Source organism: Capsella rubella, unplaced genomic scaffold (genome assembly GCF_000375325.1).
Source record: "Capsella rubella cultivar Monte Gargano unplaced genomic scaffold, Caprub1_0 scaffold_33, whole genome shotgun sequence".
Classification (NCBI taxonomy): domain Eukaryota; kingdom Viridiplantae; phylum Streptophyta; class Magnoliopsida; order Brassicales; family Brassicaceae; genus Capsella; species Capsella rubella.
In genome coordinates, this window is record NW_006238893.1 from 30,236 (window position 1) to 49,366 (window position 19,131).

The window sequence follows — 19,131 nt, forward strand, 5'->3', positions numbered from 1 at the left end:
GTTTCCAAAGCTTCATTTCACTTTTTTATCACTATTGGCGTGGAGATTCAAGGACTCTCCTTCATAGATTTTAGTGGATTAAATGTAGTGTTTGCTCCTATCCATGTTTTGTGCGTAATGTGTTTTGCTCTAATAGCAACAGTACTTCTAGCCATTTTGGCATTGTTGTCTTTGGTTTGGAACACCTTCTCTTTCGATGGAGATTAAGCGACGATTAATATAAATTTTAGTTTGTTTAAAAAGAACAATTGAATCGATAAATTAAATTGTCGTTCATGAAACGAGAGTCCAAGTCTTATGTGATAGAGCTTAGAAGTAGAATCAGCTCTGGCAACAATGAAATGCCATACCCTAAGATTTTACAGAGAGAATTGAAGACGAAGAAGATTACACAAATTGATACTTTTCTGGTTCTATCTTCACAGCTGATCTTTTTCTCTCCTTTATACGCCTCTCCTCGATCTAAGTATTCTTTTCTTTCAGGCCAATAAAGTTCTCCCACGTGTCTAGCACCTTGTTTCCTTCTCACGTGCCACTCTTCTTATCTCCTTTCCTGTATCATAAAAGGAGATGTGGAGAAGATGAAACGATTTTTTTTTCATTTTAAGTTTTGATAAAACTATATTGGTAACCATTATATTAGTCTTTATACTATCGACAAAAAAGGGATATGTCGTCGTGATTGAAGTCCTTAATTCAGAGAATGACGAAATATCCGGTATGTGTTAATCTATCTCTCCAGTTGTAGGAAAAAAAAGCATATATAGGATCCTTTGCACAAAGGCCGAATCATATAAACTGTTAGCCCATGAAAATAAAGCCCATTCTCAAACCTATCTAGCCTCCCCATATATATATAAATATATACGGGACGAAAAGGTTTCCTCCGTCAGGAATTTCGAAACCCTAACCGTCGTAGTCGATTTCGAGATCCAACTTATTTCACAGGTAAATTTCTCGCTCCTGTTCTCTCTGTCGCCTTTGAAAATATATCGGAAACGATTCCGGCCGTGTTCCAATCTCTCTGTCAATCTGAATAGTGCGGTTTTATTTGAAGGGTCGTCTCGTGAATGATGGATCATGCTACGGAGGAGGAGGCTAGGGCTGCAACAACGGTCTTTTGGGACATCATGAAGTGTCCGGTTCCCGATGGCTTAAATCCTGGTCTGGTCCTTCCGTGTATTAGGCGGTTTTTGGATAGGAATGGCTACCGTGGTCCTCTCACCGTCACTGCCTTTGGCAAACTATCCGACGTACCTACTGAGATCCTGAGACAAGTCTATTCCAGTGGAATCTCTCTTTCCATCGTCACCCCCTGTTAGTATCTTTTCTCATCCTTAATTATTCCTTTCTTCTAATATAGTTGATCTTATGTCTCATGCCTTTAGATTTATCAAACAGGTCACTTAGACATTTCAGACCTCGTAGATACAAATCCAACTCCAGCTAATTTTATGGCCATATCTGCCAAAGACGCCTACCCTGGTTTTTTTAGGGTTCTAAAAATGTTTGGCTATAACCCTCTCGAGCCGTTTCCATTTTATTCTTTTGACAGCTTAGGTATGTGTTTGTTCTCTCTCACTGTCTTCTTTGATGAAAGAACCCACAAATGTATCTGTATCAACTGCCTATATATTTTTCCCACAGATTTAAACGCACTTGAGGAGAAAACAGGGGAATCTGCCTTGTGGGATTGCTTTGTATGCGCCCGTGATCCTCCTCAACAAAGCTTTGATAATCTCATCGCTCATCTATCTTGTGAAGAACATCTTCGAAACTTTCATCGCTCCATGGTAATCATCCTAGCATTGTATCAATACATTTTCTCATTGCCACTACTAGTCACTTACTTGTTTTGACTCCATGGTCATTTGTCCTTCAAGGAAATGGAGGCTAGGAATACTGCGCCTCCTCTTCCAGTTGACACTGTCAAGGTGAGGATGCCACCAAATTCTTGTTTTAATTTCTAAAATTTTAGCATTGTTTGCTTAATTCTGACCCCATGTTGTTTTTTCTCCACTGGAGGTGAATTCGCCTGTCAAAAAAAGTCTGAAGCTGACAAACGTTCTACCACCTGATAATAGACTATGCTGGGAGGATGTAAAGAGGACTCATGACACAATTGTCGTTTGGGACATCAATACGTGTCCAGTTCCCCCTGGTTTTGATGCTAGGATGGTCAGTCTGCACATCAGACATTTCTTGTTTAAAAAAGGCTACTTTGGTCATGTCAAAATCATTGCCATTGGCGTTCTAACAGACGTTCCTGAAGACATTCTGGGAAAAGTCTATATCACTGGAATCGGTCTTCATAATGTCCCATACGGTTAATATCTTCTCATCCTTAGTCCTTTCTACAATAATGGATGTTTTCCTTGAATAGAGTCTCAAATCTTTAGTTTCTTAAACAGGTCCCTCAGACACTGTGGAGTTCGTTTCTGAGCTTTTCAATAATAGTGGTCCTCTACTTAACGTAATGGTCATATCCAATGCCAAAATCTTTGCTTATCCTGCAACCTATCTACCAGGGAGATGCAACCTTGTGCAGCATTTTCCCTATGATTCTCTTCAATGGTTTTTTCGGCCAGGTATGTGTTTGTCCTCACTTGCATTGTTTTCTAAATAACATGCTGTTCACCTGACTACTTTTATTTTTTTCCATAGACTCAGGGGCACTTGAGGAGGCTCAGAGCAGTCCACCTGGTGAACTTGCCAGTTTCTTCTGCTCAGTATGCAATTATCGTAGTGCTCCTAATACAGACTTTCTTTGTATCACCAAGCATCTCTCTGGTACATACCATCAACCGAAGGTAATCATTGTTTTGTTTTGAGTCAAACGAATTGAGAAACCTCTTACCTCAAGTAGTTTACCATTCTGTCTTCTTCTAGTTTTGTTTGTCCAAAATTGTACCCCATGTTGTCTTTAATTTCCTGGCAGGTAAGCAACTCCAATGCTTAAGCTCACCTCTAACTGAGCCTCATGAGAAAGACTTCGGAGCTGTAACATCGGTCTTTTGGGACATCAAGAAGTGTCCGGTTCCACCTGGCTGTGTTCCTCGTCGGGTCGGTCCGTGTATTAAACAGTTTTTGGAGAATGAAGGCTACTATGGTCCTCTCACCATCACTGCCATTGGCGTACTAACAGATGTACCTAGTAACATCCTTAAAGAAGTCTATTCCACTGGAATAGACCTTAATCTCATAGCCTCTGGTTAGGATCTTCTCACATTTGTGCCTTTCTCATTAGTGGATGGTTTCTTGGTTAGATAGTGAAGTCTTTAGTTTCTGAAACAGGGTTTTAAGCCACTTTGGATCGCTTTATCTGTGAGTTTAGTGTTAAGAATCCACCTCCAGCTAATATAATGGTCATATCCGACGCAATGTCCTTTGCTTCTGTTCATGCTTTCCGGTTAGAAATGATGGGATACAACATTCTTCTGCCGGTTCCATCTCATTCTTTTGAAGGCTTTTTCCGGGCAGGTGTGTTTGTCCTCTCTAACGGTGTTGTTGCAAGAAACAGCAATACCGGCTACAATCTTTTGGTCAACTAACTGGCAATTTTTATATATTTTTCCACAGATTCGGGAGCACTTGAGGAGGATAAGTGCAGTGAAACGAGTGAATCTGCCTTCTGGATTTGCTCGGTATGCTCCGACAATCATCATGGCCAAGGGTTTGAAAATTTTACCACTCATGTTACTAGTTGGCCACACAAGCGGAAGGTAGTCAAGCATCCTAGCCAAACCTGATGGACTTGTATTAATACATTTTGTGGTTGCTCACAGTCTGTTTTGTTTGCCTAATTTTGACCTCCCTGCCTTTATTTTCTTAAGCAGTTGTTGGACTGGTTGCTGCGAAAGCTCGGTTTCTTCTAAGGGAGTGTGGTCCAAACCGTGGTATCCAAGGCAAGCTATATTGTATCTGATAACGTTGAGATTTCTCTAATCATAAAGGATTCTGGGGTTTTCTTACTGAAACTTAAAAATATTGTAGCGAAAGTGAATGAAGTGTGGACGTGAAGAAGAAGAAGATAGAAGAAAAAGAACTGAAGAAGGCCCATGGTGGGTGTTTTTTAACCAAGAAAACTTGCGTTTATTTACAAGTCCTTTGTTGTTTTGTTTTCAATTAACTAAAAGGGAATAGCAACTCAACCTATGGACCAAAAAAAGAAAATGGTGGTTGGTTTTAGTGTTACATACTCTTTTATATTAGATGTTTTGCTTCACTCTGAAGTAGTAAATTATTAGTTGCATTTTCATTTCACAATAAAAGTAGAAGAAAGAAGGACCCGAGAGCGACACAAAAAATCAAAAGATTGATTTTCTAAGGATGCAATAATTTATTGGCCTTTGTTCACAGAATATTCAGAAAAGCAAAAACACTACAAAAAAAGCATATATTGTGACAAATAAATTGTGACCATTTGTGAGGTCACAAAATTATGACGATTTACATACCAAAATGTGACGTATATAAAATGGTCGTAAATACGTAACAATTTAGTTATAATACTATGACTGATTTAAAGGTAACTAATTTTGGTCACTATTTATGTCGATTTTGTTACAAAATATATAGTCACAAATATAATTACGGTGCTGTGACCAAATAAGGTAACTAAATTATACGATTTTGTGACTAAATTGACGTAACTTCTTGTTACAAACGATTTGTAACTACCTTGTCACAATTATTTACTGTTTTTTTGTAACTTTTGTATTTAGCCATAATTGTGACAAAATTATTACCACTTTTGTGACTACACTAAAAATACGTGAATTTAAAATTAAATAAGAAACTATCATAAATTTTGGAAAGAATAAAAAGAAATAAAAGTATAAAAAAATCGAAAAGAGTACAAATGACACAAAAAAAAGTTTTAAAAATATCAATCAGATTCGTCAGAAGTTAATTCGATATCAGAATTCCCGTCTTCAGCATCTGATCCAACTTCTTCTTCTACTACTGGATCATCAAGGTCATCTGGTTGGCCATCTAGATATGATAGTGACTCGACGTCCAATGAATCAGACTGGACAACAGAATTATCGTTATCATGTTGCATTGCAGTGAAATCCAGATTTTGGTTGACCAATACTTTTCCTCTCGGTTGTATCATAATTGCTGCTTCCCATTGTTGATCTTTTTTTGCCCGATTCATCCGTGGATAGGGAACATAACATACTTGATCTGCTTGTGAAGCCAAAACAAAAGGATCGTACTTCTCATAATGCCTTTTAGCATTAATATCGATAATACCTGACTTGTTTATTCTTATACCTTTCCCAATGGTTGAATCATACCAATCACATTTGAAAACCACGACTTTAAGATCAACTGGTCCAGGATAATGAAGCTCATAAATCTCTCTCAATACTCCATAGAATTCAGCAGCTTCTTTACTTGAGCTAGAAGATGTTGTACCTTTCACACAAACTCCATAATTGGCATTTTTTTTATCTTTCCCATGATCATATGTGTGAAATATATATCCACGACAAAAATACATTGGCCAACAAGTAACTTGAACCATTGGACCATGAACGAGACTCAACAACCACTTTGGATATGAATTATCCTTCCAAGTATCCTCCACCTATTTTAAAAATCCCATATATACAACACAAACTACAACATAAGCTTAATATATCATATATATATCACATGCTATTAAAAATTTAAACACTTACATGTTTCTGTAACCAGCTTGAGTATTGCTTTTCTCTAAGCTCAATTAGATTATTTTCATTTATCCCAGGATTAGCCGCAATCATGCTCTCATCAAATAACCTATATATATACGTAAGGAGTAATTACGAACTCTTCTGCTTATGTAAACAAATATATAATTAAAGTATATATGTGCATATAATATTTTCATACCTTTCAAAAGATCTTAATTCATCGCAGTTCCGCAAAATATATGTATGTGCGATATTGTGATCTTTATCTTGGAGCCATATTTGTGTTTCTTTACCACTGCCCCTCCCTACTTGAGAAAATATATCTGGAATTCCATCAAACTCATGTGTATCGTATTGATTACCTCCATCATAGTGTCGATCTCCGGTTCGATTTTTTGTCTTGATGTGTGGTTCAAAGTAATAAGTACAAAAGGTAGATATTTCTTCATTGATGTATTGCTCAACAATTGAACCTTCTACCTTTGCCTTGTTTTTCACCTTCTTCTTTAGATGACCCATGTATCGCTCAAAACAGTACATCCATCTAAACTGCACAGGTCCACCAAGGGTAGCTTCGTGTGGCAAGTGAATTACCAAGTGTTCCATGACATCGAAAAAAGAAGGAGGAAATTTTTTTTCGAGATTACAAAGAACTATACAAATATTTTTTTGCAGCATTGCAACACCATCTTTGTGTATAGTTTTTGCGCATAGGTCCCGAAAAAATAAGCTGATAACTACAAAAAAAAAAGATAGTTATATGAATAAAATTCTAGCAAAAAAAATGATAAACAGATGCCTTAGATCACTTTAACTCGTTTAACAAACATAATAATGACTTAATATAACCATGGGTTCTCATGTCTACGTAGCTTTAACCTATTTTATGAGATACTTATATCCACGTCTACGTTAAACACTTAGACACTAAGACACATAGGGTTTTTATACGATCAACACATACCACAATTGATATGTACTCAGACGTATGTGTCGGTTAAATCCAATCTTGGTCTACCTTGTTTAATAGTTCCACAATTGATATGTAATCAGACGCATCTAAATACTTAAGATTAGAGTACATATCGGTTTACTTAGAATCCTCATATCACGTCAAAATAGCAGTAAACACGTTGTCGTCATGTCGAGTGACCAAAGCATCTACGTTTCTTTGAAGATCTCTATTATTTCGTAGATTAATTTTGATAACCGTTCTTAACAAATATACGTTAAACATTAACACATACATGTTAATGTTTTAAAAAAAATCAGGTTCAGTGTCTACTCTTCATCAACATATACGTTAATAGGTTTTTAATGATCATATTTTTCAAATATATTGAACAAGTATGTATAGCAAAAAATTAATTTTAAAATATTGAGATAAATAAAATAAATTAAATAAATGCTGAAAACTTACTTGAAAGTGCTTCGTGTACAGATTTATCCAAAAGCTCAGCAAATGCAACTGGAAGTAATCGTTGCATTAAAACATGACAGTCATGACTTTTCATTCCTGTTAGTTTTGTCCCAACTAGATCAACACAGTTTGATAAACTTGATGAATATCCATCTGAAAATTTAACATCCTCGTGGAGCCATCGTAAAAATACTGCTTTGGCTTCTGGTTGTAGTCTAAAAATTGGGATTGGTGCCTTTCCATCAGCTGTTAAGTGCAACTCTTTGCGATTACAGTGCTCTTGCAAATCAAGTCGTGATTTGATGTTATCTTTTGTTTTTCCCTGCACATTCAGTAAAGTATTGATGATATTATCGAGAAAGTTCTTTTCAGTGTGCATCACATCCAGATTATGTCGAAGTTCAAGATCCTTCCAATAAGGTAGCTCCCACAAGATGCTTTGCTTATGCCAGTTGTGCGTTTTACCGTATCCTTGCAATCGTCCATGGTTCCCTCCGCAATCAACTGTTTTTGGTAAATAGTTGACTTCATTAAAAAGCTCCTCGCCTGTTAATATCTTTGATGGACTATCATCTACAACCCTTCCTTTTTTGAATTTTTTTTTATTCCGCCGGTAGCTATGATCAACTGGTAGAAAACACCGATGACAATCAAACCAACTTGTCTTCTTACCATTTTTTAACCAAAATGCCTCAGTTTGATCCAAACAATAAGGACATGCCAACCGACCATGAGTTGTCCATCCAGAAAGCATACCATACGCTGGAAAGTCGCTTATTGTCCACATGAGTACAGCTTTTAAGAGAAAGTTTTCTTTAGTAGAAATATCATATGCTTCAACACCATTAACCCACAAATCTTTCAACTCTTCTATCAATGGTTGGAGAAATATATCTAGACTTCTCTTAGGATGATTTGGCCCAGGAACTAGAATGGTTAGGAACATAAATTCTTGCTTCATACACATCTCAGGTGGCAGATTATACGGTGTCAATATAACAGGCCACAAAGAATAATTATGTCCTGACATTCCAAAAGGATTAAAACCGTCTGTGCATAGTCCTAGGTAAACATTTCTTGGTTGAGATGCAAAATCAGGGTGTACCTTGTGAAAATGCTTCCATGCTTCTCCATCTGATGGATGACACATTTCTCCGTCTTTTTCTAAGTGGTCAGCATGCCATCTCATATCTTTTGCAGTATTACGAGACTGGTATAATCTCTTCAGTCTATTGGCTATCGGCAAATAAAACATCTGACGATGTGCAATTCTTTTCTGCCCAAACTTCTGCTTAGGACGAAATCTATCTTTTTTACAGAACAAACAATACTCTTCCTTCTCAGTTTCTTTCCAGAATATCATGCAATTATCTTGACAAACATCAATTTTATGATAAGGTAAACCCAAAGACCGCATAAGCTTCTTGATATCATAGTAGGACTTTGGTGAGTGGTTACCTTCTGGCAAATATTCTTGCATCATCTGAGCAATTGAGTCCATACAATTTTGAGATAGATTATAATCCGTTTTCAAACTCATAAGCCGAGCTGCTAAAGAGAGTTTCGAAAGACCTTCTTTACATCCATCATAAATTGGTTGTTTCGCAGCATCCAGAATATCATAAAACATTTTTGCCTCGGGATTAGGCTCTTCTTCCGACCTCTGATCAAAAGCTGACTCTGTATTAGCAAATGCATCTGAAACCATTTCCTCATAAGGATTCATTGGCTCTGTGTGAGATTCTGGCCTGGAAACATTTTCTTCATAATCATTGTCAAACATATCATAATCTTCACCATGAGAAGTCCAAACCCAATAGTTAAGCATAAACCCTTTGTTGAATAAATGTGCTGACACAATATGCTCTTCTTGTAATTTTCCTCCGTTCTCACACTTAACACAAGGACAAAAAAGTTTTCTATTCTCCAAAAATAGAGGCTGACTTTTTGCAAACTTAAAAAAAGTTTCCAAACCTTGACAATAAGTTTCTGAAACTTTTTTGGTTGTGTGATCGATTCGTTCATACATCCAACGCCTTCTATCATATATATCACTGTTAAATGACATTTTGATTACCTGAAAAAAAATTGAGAAAATAAAGTCAAGATAGCATGCTAAAAGGTGTTGACAGAAAGAAAGGCATGCCAAAATTATTTTATCCAAACGAGTAGTAGAACTTCATTAAGACAGATCAAATGCAAACATACCGAACGCTTATGGTTGCAATTTGTCTTCTATCGGAGACGTCTACTGGACTGAGAAAAATAAACCAACAAGCTATTAGTGTAAACTAAGATATGAAACTCTTTTAAACAGTTGTGGAGTAAAGAGAAGTGTCTAAGAAAGAGCAGCGGAAACTAGAAAGGTAAGAATTGAAGAAAAAGAGAGTAATGGATGCATAACAAGAACATTAATCAAATTTGGAAGGAAAAAAAGACATGGAAAGGGGTACGGAAGATGCTTTGTTCAGGTGCCAGCATAAAAATGCAGTTCACATGTAAAGAGCAAAAGCAAAAACGCATAATTGGTCTTCTTTATGAACAGGTAACTCCTCCAGAGGCATGGATTTTGATTCTGATGGTTTCAGGCTAAGCAAATTCTAGAGATGCCTATTTTCTAATCAATAAGACCCAGGAGTGGGTTTTTAAATATCCCACTTCGACATGTTATACATAACACCATGAATACGTCCGTAGCTTGGTCGTATCCCAAAAAACTTTTTACGACAGTTTTTTGATGATCCGCTTCGATCTCCGGTAAAGTCCTAAACGTTATAATTCTTTCTATAAAATAAACAATTTGGTCTTGCTAAGTGGCTAACCTTTGTGATTAATAATCCTGTAGTGTTCGTTGGGTGATGATGACTTGATTCTTCTGAGTTTTGGTCTGAATCATTAATAACCCTATAAACTTTAACAAAAACTATATACGTCACTTTTGTGTTTCTTAAGTTTTGGTGACTAAGTCTAAGGTTGATCAAATCTTCCTAGATTTAAGGAAATATATATTTAGTTGTTAAGTTTAAGTCGTTTTTTTTTCTTTGTGACAAATTTTAGCTTAAGTCGTTGTTTTTACTATTTTTGGCTTTGAATATTTTATATCATTAGATTTATTTATTTAGTTTGTTATATTTCGGTTGCTATATATTTACTCATAAACTAGGTTCGGACCCGCGCTACAGCGCGGGGGAAATAATTACATATATATAACTTTTAACGGATTAGAATATGTTACATATTAATTTTGTTAGAATGCAGTCGATTACGGTAAATCATATATTTTTATAATATGTTTAAATCAAATAATAAAAGAAAAAGCGAGTAAATAATCATATACTGAGTTTTGATACAATTAAAAACACGGTGAAAATTTAACAGCACGAAATAATATTTGTCGATAAATTATTCATTTTGACTATTTTTGTAGTAAAAGTAGGAATATACGTAAAATTTACATATTTACAATATTGTTTTTTGAAAGTCCAACTCGTAACAGAATTCATTTCGTAAAAAACATTATTCGTAACTCGCTTTATCATTATAATTGTGATTTTAACAAACTACCCGTGAATTATCTAAAATTTACATAGTTTGATATATAATATATTTTATCAATAAAAATTATGTCTCCAAAATTACATTTATGTCGTCAAAAAAATATTTCAATATTTTAAATTATAAATGTTTTATATATTTGAACCTTATATTTATAATATTTTAAAACTATTTGAAATTTTAAATATACTCATGTAACAATGGTTTTAATATTGGTCATACTTATAATGATTTTAAACCATTGTCCAAAATATTTAACCGAGTGTAGTTGAGTATTATATGTCCGTTTTGAAAAATTCAAATTGCAACATATGCAAAAAAAGTTAAATTTTTATTAAATATTTATATTATATAGTATAATATCATAAATTAAAAATAATATCAAATAAAAGTGAAAGAAGAATAATATTTTTAAATAGATTGTATTAAATTAGTTAGAGAAATATTAGTAAATCATATAATTAGTTATGGAAATAATACAATCCTAAAATTAGATTTGGAAAGTATCCGGTGTATGTATCCAAACCCATTAATCTATCCAATTTTAAAAGATCCAATTACAAATTTCGGGTAATTTTTTAAAATTGACCCAACCCAGAACCACTTTTTGTACTTCTCTTTTACTAATATAGGGATTTTTTGTTGGAGAGTTTTGTTGTTCTATAGTGCAATGGATTTTGCTACAATTTCTGGTTAGTTATTTACTCTCAGTTTTTCGTTCATAGATCTGTTAAAGCATTAATTTTTCGTAATTACGTTGTATGTTTGCTGATTTATATTGATATTGATTTATGTGGATTCCATGTTTATAGAAAAAACAAAACAAGAAACAAATGAATTGGAAAACGTTCAAAATGGGGAAGAAGTGCTAATTGTTCAAAAAACGGATCAGAAGAAAAAATTTCAACGAAGATTTGATCTAAACAAAACATTTTATTATGAAGATGGAGGAGAGTTCCATCCCGGAGATGGAGAGTTTCAATCGGGAGATGGAGTTGTTCAAGAATTGGGCAAAGAGAAAAAAGTTCAACATGAATTCGATTTAAACGAACAGAAGATTTACTATGCAGATGGACAGCTTCACCCCGATAAAGAAACGCAAAAAGTTATAATAGATATGCTTAAAATATATATGCCAAATCATTTTGGATGAAGAATAGTTCATTTTTTTGTTTATTTGGTTCTTTGTATCTTATGCAACTTGAATAATGCTCTGTTTTGTCTGTAATAAAATGTTATGTTGTCTTTCTCAACATACTAGCTTGGGAGAGGAACCGGTTTGTCATAAACGATCCATCGCTAAGAGACGTTAACAAACGTTGATGTACACATGATGTTTTCGTGTTTGTTTTTTGGTTTTGGTTTCTCTCTTTTTGTGTACACATGTGTAGAAAGACACAACCTCTCTCTTGTTGTGTATAAGTATTTAAACACATAGTATCGTTATTGTAAAACTCAGTTTCAGTTATTAATAATATCACAAGTTTCTCTAAATACTCTGTTTTTTTTTTATCCCACAATCTTTAACTTCTTATTAAAGGCAAGACTTAACACATGGTTACATGGAAACAAACAAACACTTACGTAGACGAGAAGATTCACATGGTCATCGTCATCCCGTTAAATAAACAAGGACTTACATACGACATGAAGAAACTAAACACAACCTATATATAACTACTTCATGAAAAGACTTTAAACCGGATTCTTTCAATATTACATCCGTGGGAAGGAAGTTTCGATTTAAATATTAGGTCTTGGTCCTGAATTTGGATTCGTCTATCTCGTCTCCTTCATCCTCAGCGTTTTCACCACCAGGCTTGTCTCCAGTGCTTAGACCACCTTTGCGTCCCATCTCCTGATATCCTTCGGTTCCTAACTGCTCCTTTCGAGTTTGTCCTCCTCGGCTCCTCCCTTCAGCGAGATGTTGTTGAGCTTCTAAGCTTTTGCCTCCAGTGCCACCTGGTACGACAGTCTCTGTCTTCTTCGCCCTATCGTCCAGCTGCTTCTTCTCTTGTTGAGATGCCATTGCACTATACTTTCTTACAACACAGTTTATTTAAACGCTATAGAAAAACCAAACCAAATTCACAAAAGACTTTGATGATGATGATACTCTGTTTCGTTTGTTACTTATCATCTATAAAACAGAGCAACAAGTACAACGCTTGTTTTTGTTCTTTGTGAGAAAGAAGCTTTACCTTCTAAATATTTTGTTATATTTTTGTTGAGAGTTAAAGGTTTTTTTATCGGATGTCCCTGAAGGGACGAGTTAAAGGTTACTTTCAAAGTTGAATCTTATACTTTATTTTGTCTTATATTTTGTTGAAACAAACGAACATAATAATAAAAAAAAAGATATGATGAACACGTGGTCACTGTTTTGTATGTCACGTTGATAAGCTTTAGCTTCTAATATCAAATATATATCCTCCTGATTTGGTTTTGGACCGAAAAACCAATTTCATTAGCAAAAGCTTCTAATTTAGAAAACCAATAGCTAATGAACCGATTGCAATCGAACCAGATTGTCAAAATAACCGGAATCGTTCTTTTAGGTTACTATCTCTGTCCGAAACACTCAGAAGCCTCCATTTTCGGATGCGCATTGTACGGATTGTAAGAAGGAGACGAAGTTGGTGTTCGATCACTCAGCTGGGGATATCCTTTGCACCAAGTGTGGTTTGGTTTTGGAATCTCACTATATTGATGAGACCTCTGAGTGGCGTACCTTCGCTAATGAGTCTGTCTTCTAACAGCGATCCCAATCGTGTCGGTGGTCCAACCAACCCTCTTATCGCCGGTAGTGCTCTAACCACTGTCATCGCCCAGCCCAATGGTTCCTCGGGTGACTTCTTGTCTTCTTCTCTCGGGAGGTGGCATAATCGTAACTCCAACTCCGATCGTGGCTTGATTCAAGCGTTTAAAACTATCGCCACCATGTCTGAAAGGTAGTCCGATTTCTCGTTTATCCCCCTTTTGAGATCCCGTTCTGAGATTGGATTTGGACTTTATAAAGAATTGAAACTAGTTAGATCACATGATTTCTAATGAGGGCATGATTTATAAGATTTGTATGAAATTGCTTTGATTTATCGAGCAACTTTTGTTATTTAGGACTTTGTTAACGGATCCACCTCTTGCAGAATTGTTATACATTCATTACAGAACAACTATACATTTGAGAAACCACATTGTCAAACCAAAGGAGGTTCTTTTTTATTGTTTATCGAGAGTTTTGCCTCCCTTGCTTTTTATGTGTTCTAATGTTGTGTTTGTCTGTACATAAAGAGGTGTTGTTGCTGCTGTTGGTTTAGAGTGTTTCGATTCATGTTTTGCTGTGTGATCCGTGTGAGAATGAATACTCACTTGTTGATATTATTTCCAGGTTCGGACTTGTTGCGACTATCAAGGGAAGGTAGTTCGTCTGTGTATATGTCAATATGTCCTATTGTGGCGTATCATCATAATTTGGTTGAACAGGTACTCTCTAATTCTTGTTTTTGATAAAGGATTTGCTTTTCAGTGTCGGTTTTGATGATGGATCATTTGCTTTGTTTGATTTAGTTAAAATATAAGGTTAAAGAGTATATTTAAGTCACAGCTACAAGATCTAGTTCAAGTACTGGTCATCTCTTGCTTTAAATTAAATGTAATATGCATATAAGTTAATACATTAAGCAAATCAACCGTATTATTATTTTTTAGATCATTAAAATCTTCTTTTTTACTATTAGCGCTTTAATTTTTAAGAAGTAAACCTAAAATTTTCATTCACCGCTTTAAATTTTGCCAAAATTTCTCTAGCTCATTAAAAATCCCTAAAACTGTGTGAAAACTGGAAACTATTTAACCATCTCCCTTAACTTCTCAGATCATTCTCGACGCCACTTCTCTTTTAGAAGACCTATTGGGTTCTTATTCACTCAAGAGATCTCACTGAAAGGTACTTTTACATATTTTTAGGGTAAATCTAGATGTTAAACTTCTAATCAGTTTTCAATTCTCTGTTCAAATCTCCCTTTGGCTAGTATAGATTTTAAAACTTTCTGATCCAGTTGAAACTCTAATCTCTGCTCAGATCTCCCTGTTTCTAGTTGAATATTTTAAACTTCTAATCCTTAAAACTCTAATCTCTGCTCAAATCTCTCTGCTGGTAGTCTATATCTCTTACAGTTATATCACGTACTCTTGATACTAGATTTTTTACAGTTTACAAATTCTCTTGATACTAGGTTTTACAAATCTTTGTTAATCCCTCTTAGTCTAGATTAGAATGTGTAATCTAGATAAGAGACATAATCAAATCTGTGTTAGTCTCTCTTATATCTGTTTTTAGTAGCTTTACACATTCTTTACTCACAGGTTTTACAATTCTCTGTTAATCTATAGTGTCAGTTTGAATTCTTTGTTAACCTCTGTTATTCTAGATTACAGTTCTTTTGTAAATCTGTTTGTCTTTGATCTATTCTGTAAAAGTTTACTAAATGTTTTGAACTTGGAACAGTTTGTAAAATTGGAGATTAACAACTTGTGAATGTTCATCTGTTTTATAGTGGACAAATGGAAGAGCCATATGTTGATCGTTCAAGTCTGCCTGTGCTGCATCCTTCTCGGTTGAATGGAGCTAAATGGTATCGACTTTTTACTTTAAATACCACTGATTTATAATAACTCAGAACATAATTTATTTTAATGGAGCAGGTTTAAACACCACACCGAAGTATCAACTGCTGTGAGAAAAGTCATTCAAGGTTGCTTTAAGGGAGCATGGTACTCATGGAGGAAAGTGCCAGGCTTTTACAAAAGAACTTGGTTTTCACTGTTTCAGGTTCTATTCTCTTTTATAGTTTATCAATGTTTTATGAATGATTTAAATTTTTACTGATCATAAGCAATTATTTTGCTTTCCAGAAAAAGTTTAATTGGGAAGCTGCTATCAACTATCAAGTTGAAAGAGAGTTCAACAAGCTTGCTGCATATCGCCTCAAAGGAATGATAAGCTATGTAAAGAATGGAGGAGAAAAACCAGACTGGATTTTGCTTGAACATTGGACAATTATGCAAGGACATTGGGCAACAGCAAAAGTAAAGGCAATTAGTGAGAAGGCTCGTAGATCTCGACTGTCTGATCGCAATGGTTTAGGGCCACATTCTCACCGAGCGGGTTCACGTTCATTTGTCAAAGTTCAAGACACTTTGGTAATGTTTACAATAAAAGTTTCAAATTTGATTTCTGTTCTTTATCATTTTTGTACATGTTCACTTAGTTTTACTGTTTTGTTTCTAGGAAGCAAACAATGAGGACTACTCTTTTATTGCTGTGATGAAGAAAACGCATCAAAAGCCCGATGGAACATATGTTGATCAACGAGCACAGTTGGTCGCAGAAATTTATGAGAAGCATGTGCAAGAACGTTTGGGACAACGTGAATCTGCTGGTGAAGAGAATGTGACTGCTGAGACTCTTGACAAGAATGAGAAAAATGAAATCTACATCAAGGTACAATTTCAAAAACTTGTGTTTCTTTCAGATTTTTCTGCGATTATATAGTGATAAGTTTAGTTTAGTATGGCTGGATCAAATTACGTGTGATGAAAATTGTTTGCTGAGAATTACTTGTTGTCAAATTGTTTTGTGTGATTAGATTTTTCTGCGATTATATAGTGAGAAGCTTAGTCACCATATAACTATATATTACGTGATGAAAATTGTTTGTTGAGAATTACTTGTTGTTAAATTGTTTTGTGTGATCAAAATTGACTTACGTGAGAATTACGTGATGAGTTACGGTGATGAGTTACGTGTGATGAGTTACGTGTGATGAGTTACGGTGATGAGTTACGTGTGATGAGTTACGTGTGATGAGTTATGTGTGATCAAAATTGTAAGCTCATGTGTATTGTTTTAATTTCTAGGCTGCTGGACCATCTAAACAAGGTCATGTCTTTGGACTTGGAGCCCTAAGTGAAATTTTACCATCTGTTGGTGCTTCTTCAAGCGCATCACAAACTTTTGAAGAAGTAGAGACGATCACACATCGTGTGCAAGAGATGGAAACTGATCTGAAAAAAAGCCTTGAAGAAAATCAGCAGATCCAAAAAAGACTTGAAGCTATGGAGAAACTTGTTGAATCTCTTGCAAGCCAAAATGCCTAAACTCAACTCCATTACCAAAACAGTCCACCCCTTTGTCTAGTTGCTGTTTTCTTTAGTTTTTAATTTCCTTTGGGTTGCTTTGTCTAGTTGCTGTTTTCTTTAGTTTTTAATTTCCTTTAGGTTGTGTTTTTGGATTAACTTTGTATGTGAATGTTGTCAGTTTGTTATGTATATATATCGTTGTTTGCTTGTTAATTTTCAATGTAGTTTTTTTTTCTATTAAAGATTTTTTTAGGAAATTTGGAATTGTTTAGTGACGTAACTTTTTGTCAGTTTTCAAGAAAGTTAGGTAACAATTTGTTACAAGAAAAATGTCACAAAAATATAAAATTGTGACGATTGTGTGACAGCAATCAAGTCACTAATTATGTCGGAATAGTGATGTTAATTTGGTCGCAAATTGTGACAAATTAGAGACTCAATGATGGTTATAATTTGTGACAAATATGTGACAATTTGTAAGTCATAAATTGTTTCATATTTGTGACAGTTTTTGGGTCACATTTTGTTTCATATTTGTGATTATTTTACCGTCACAATTAGTATCATATTTGTAACCATTTGTGGGTCACTTTTTGTATCATATTTGTGACTATTTTTTCGTCACATTTTGTATCATATTTGTGACAGCTTTAGTCGTCACGAATTGTGTCTATTTGTGACTATTTTAAATCTGTCACAAGTAGTAACGATTTGTTACCGTTATAAACCGTCGTAATATGTTGTGACTTTTTTGTGACTAACATCAGTTTGTGACGATTTTATTGTGACATATTGAAATTAGTATCATTTTTGTCACAATGAAACATTTGTGACCGAATATTCATATATTATGACCGTTGTATCGGTAACAATATACACTTTTTTTTGTAGTGATAGAAGCAAATCAACTGATAAAAAATAGCACAAAAAAACAAACAAACATTTTTATTTATTTTTCTAAAAAGAAAAAACAAACAATTACATAACATAGAAACAGATAGCAGCAATGGGGAAAAATAAAACAAACAAACTTTTTTATTTATTTCTTTTGAAATAAAAAAACAAACAATTACATAACATAAAAACAGATAGCAGCAATGCGAAAAAAAACAAAAAAAGAAAACACAGCAACAAGTCTTAAATGTGATTATAGAAGCAAAGTAAGACTTGTTGGGCATTACAAACATTACATAACATAACATAACATAACATCTGGTTCGTTACGTTGGCCCGTTACGTACGTGGGAGAATAGTATAAAACTATATCATACCGGAGGGAGCTCGAGCTCTGGATCAGCTGTTTCGGGTTGGCTCATGGGCATGGTCTTTGCAAAAGAGAGGTGCATAACGAATATGAACCAACAAAGGCAGAGAATAGCAATAACGAGAGCGAAGATGGGGAAAATAAGGAAGACGAGCATGTCTGCGGCAAAAGTGCCGACAAGATGACTGAGGTTTCCAACGCAGTAATAGATAAGACATGGTTCTCTTCCGAGCTTTTCTTCGCAGAGTATGAGGACGACGTAGATCAGAAAGAGAACCAGGAAACCGCGTAACGCGTCAATACGATCTGCAGATTTCGAGATAATCTGGAGCAGAGCAAGAAGCACTGCATATGCAGCGAAAATGTGCTTGTGGATTGTGGAGGAATACAGAGCATAATCCTTCAACAATTTTTCATTGAGAGTATTCATTTGTAAGCAAGTTAAAATGTTTAGGTTGGTTTAAGAGATTGTGATTTGTGATGATATATATATATATATAGTGTTAAATCATCAATACCAAGTTCCATATTAGCATCGCTTTGAAAATCGACGCTAGAATGAAGTGACGGTAGTTTAAATCATCTTTTTGGCATAAATCTTATATGTTCCATATAGTATCGTTTTCAAACGACGCTAAGATGAAGTGACGAAGCATCATGTTTCCCCAAAGAAAGACTTCTTCAAACATTTCTTCTTCTTTTTTTCTACTCAAAATGAGAAAACTCACATCACTTTTTTTGCGATGCTAGCTTAACATCACTTTTTTTTTTTTGCGATGCTAGCTTAACATCACTTTTTTTTACAATGCTAGCTTAATATCGTTTCAAAAGCTGATGTGGTAGCATAAATTCTGAGCTGGTCATTTTTATTAGGGGGAATTTCAAAAATACCCCTTTTCATATACCTCTTTTTAAAAATACCCCCCTTTCAAACTTTATCAAAAAACCCACTAAAAATGTTGAAATTTATCCAAATATGTGTGTAAGCTTGTAAATATATACACAAATTACCTTTCTAAGTGTATAAAACTTTAAATACCTTTCATAAATAGCGTAAAAATAAATTA

The 19,131-nt window shown here is 34.8% G+C and overlaps 5 protein-coding genes across 6 annotated transcripts; 2 read left to right on the forward strand and 3 right to left on the reverse strand.

Annotated features, from left to right (window-relative positions):
- The first annotated feature begins 878 nt into the window (after window positions 1-878).
- Window positions 879-3,911, forward strand: LOC17874409. Its single transcript, XM_023790241.1, has 12 exons — window positions 879-948; window positions 1,058-1,317; window positions 1,402-1,560; window positions 1,648-1,793; window positions 1,884-1,934; window positions 2,026-2,326; window positions 2,412-2,588; window positions 2,665-2,810; window positions 2,939-3,211; window positions 3,295-3,480; window positions 3,580-3,722; window positions 3,837-3,911. Exons 2-9 carry the CDS (start codon window positions 1,071-1,073, stop codon window positions 2,957-2,959), a joined length of 1,248 nt encoding a protein of 415 aa, XP_023646009.1. The 5' UTR covers window positions 879-948; window positions 1,058-1,070; the 3' UTR covers window positions 2,960-3,211; window positions 3,295-3,480; window positions 3,580-3,722; window positions 3,837-3,911.
- A 3,170-nt stretch (window positions 3,912-7,081) lies between these two features.
- On the reverse strand, window positions 7,082-8,830 carry LOC111828600. Its single transcript, XM_023776933.1, has one exon. It carries the CDS (start codon window positions 8,828-8,830, stop codon window positions 7,082-7,084), a length of 1,749 nt encoding a protein of 582 aa, XP_023632701.1.
- A 3,579-nt stretch (window positions 8,831-12,409) lies between these two features.
- LOC17874417 (em-like protein GEA6) lies at window positions 12,410-12,688 on the reverse strand. The gene has a single exon (XM_006279219.1). The coding sequence runs from the start codon at window positions 12,686-12,688 to the stop codon at window positions 12,410-12,412; it is 279 nt and encodes a 92-aa protein (XP_006279281.1).
- Window positions 12,689-13,241: 553 nt separating this feature from the next.
- On the forward strand, window positions 13,242-17,013 carry LOC17874407. 2 transcript variants are annotated; one of them, XM_023790112.1, is made up of 8 exons: window positions 13,242-13,610; window positions 14,048-14,142; window positions 14,534-14,605; window positions 15,216-15,293; window positions 15,364-15,490; window positions 15,574-15,861; window positions 15,950-16,162; window positions 16,579-17,013. In XM_023790112.1, the coding sequence occupies exons 4-8, from the start codon at window positions 15,223-15,225 to the stop codon at window positions 16,816-16,818; spliced, it is 939 nt and encodes a 312-aa protein (XP_023645880.1). In that variant the 5' UTR covers window positions 13,242-13,610; window positions 14,048-14,142; window positions 14,534-14,605; window positions 15,216-15,222; the 3' UTR covers window positions 16,819-17,013. The 2 variants fall into 2 exon arrangements, with proteins under 2 accessions (XP_023645880.1, XP_006279286.2); XM_006279224.2 differs by lacking the exon at window positions 14,534-14,605.
- A 1,052-nt stretch (window positions 17,014-18,065) lies between these two features.
- LOC111828611 lies at window positions 18,066-18,494 on the reverse strand. Its single transcript, XM_023776978.1, has one exon. It carries the CDS (start codon window positions 18,492-18,494, stop codon window positions 18,066-18,068), a length of 429 nt encoding a protein of 142 aa, XP_023632746.1.
- Window positions 18,495-19,131: the final 637 nt, after the last annotated feature.

Excerpts from the sequence above, each read along its gene's own strand:
- LOC17874407 (XM_023790112.1), top strand. The coding sequence starts at position 15,223 with ATGGAAGAGCCATATGTTGATCGTTCAAGTCTGCCTGTGCTGCATCCT. Across the intron at positions 15,294-15,363 it reads CGGTTGAATGGAGCTAAATG|GTTTAAACACCACACCGAAG; the intron begins GTATCGACTTTT and ends TTAATGGAGCAG. Across the intron at positions 15,862-15,949 it reads TCAAAGTTCAAGACACTTTG|GAAGCAAACAATGAGGACTA; the intron begins GTAATGTTTACA and ends TTTTGTTTCTAG.
- LOC111828611 (XM_023776978.1), bottom strand. The coding sequence starts at position 18,494 with ATGAATACTCTCAATGAAAAATTGTTGAAGGATTATGCTCTGTATTCC.
- LOC17874409 (XM_023790241.1), top strand. The coding sequence starts at position 1,071 with ATGATGGATCATGCTACGGAGGAGGAGGCTAGGGCTGCAACAACGGTC. Across the intron at positions 1,935-2,025 it reads TTCCAGTTGACACTGTCAAG|GTGAATTCGCCTGTCAAAAA; the intron begins GTGAGGATGCCA and ends TCTCCACTGGAG. Across the intron at positions 2,811-2,938 it reads GTACATACCATCAACCGAAG|GTAAGCAACTCCAATGCTTA; the intron begins GTAATCATTGTT and ends ATTTCCTGGCAG.
- LOC17874417 (XM_006279219.1), bottom strand. The coding sequence starts at position 12,688 with ATGGCATCTCAACAAGAGAAGAAGCAGCTGGACGATAGGGCGAAGAAG.
- LOC111828600 (XM_023776933.1), bottom strand. The coding sequence starts at position 8,830 with ATGAATCCTTATGAGGAAATGGTTTCAGATGCATTTGCTAATACAGAG.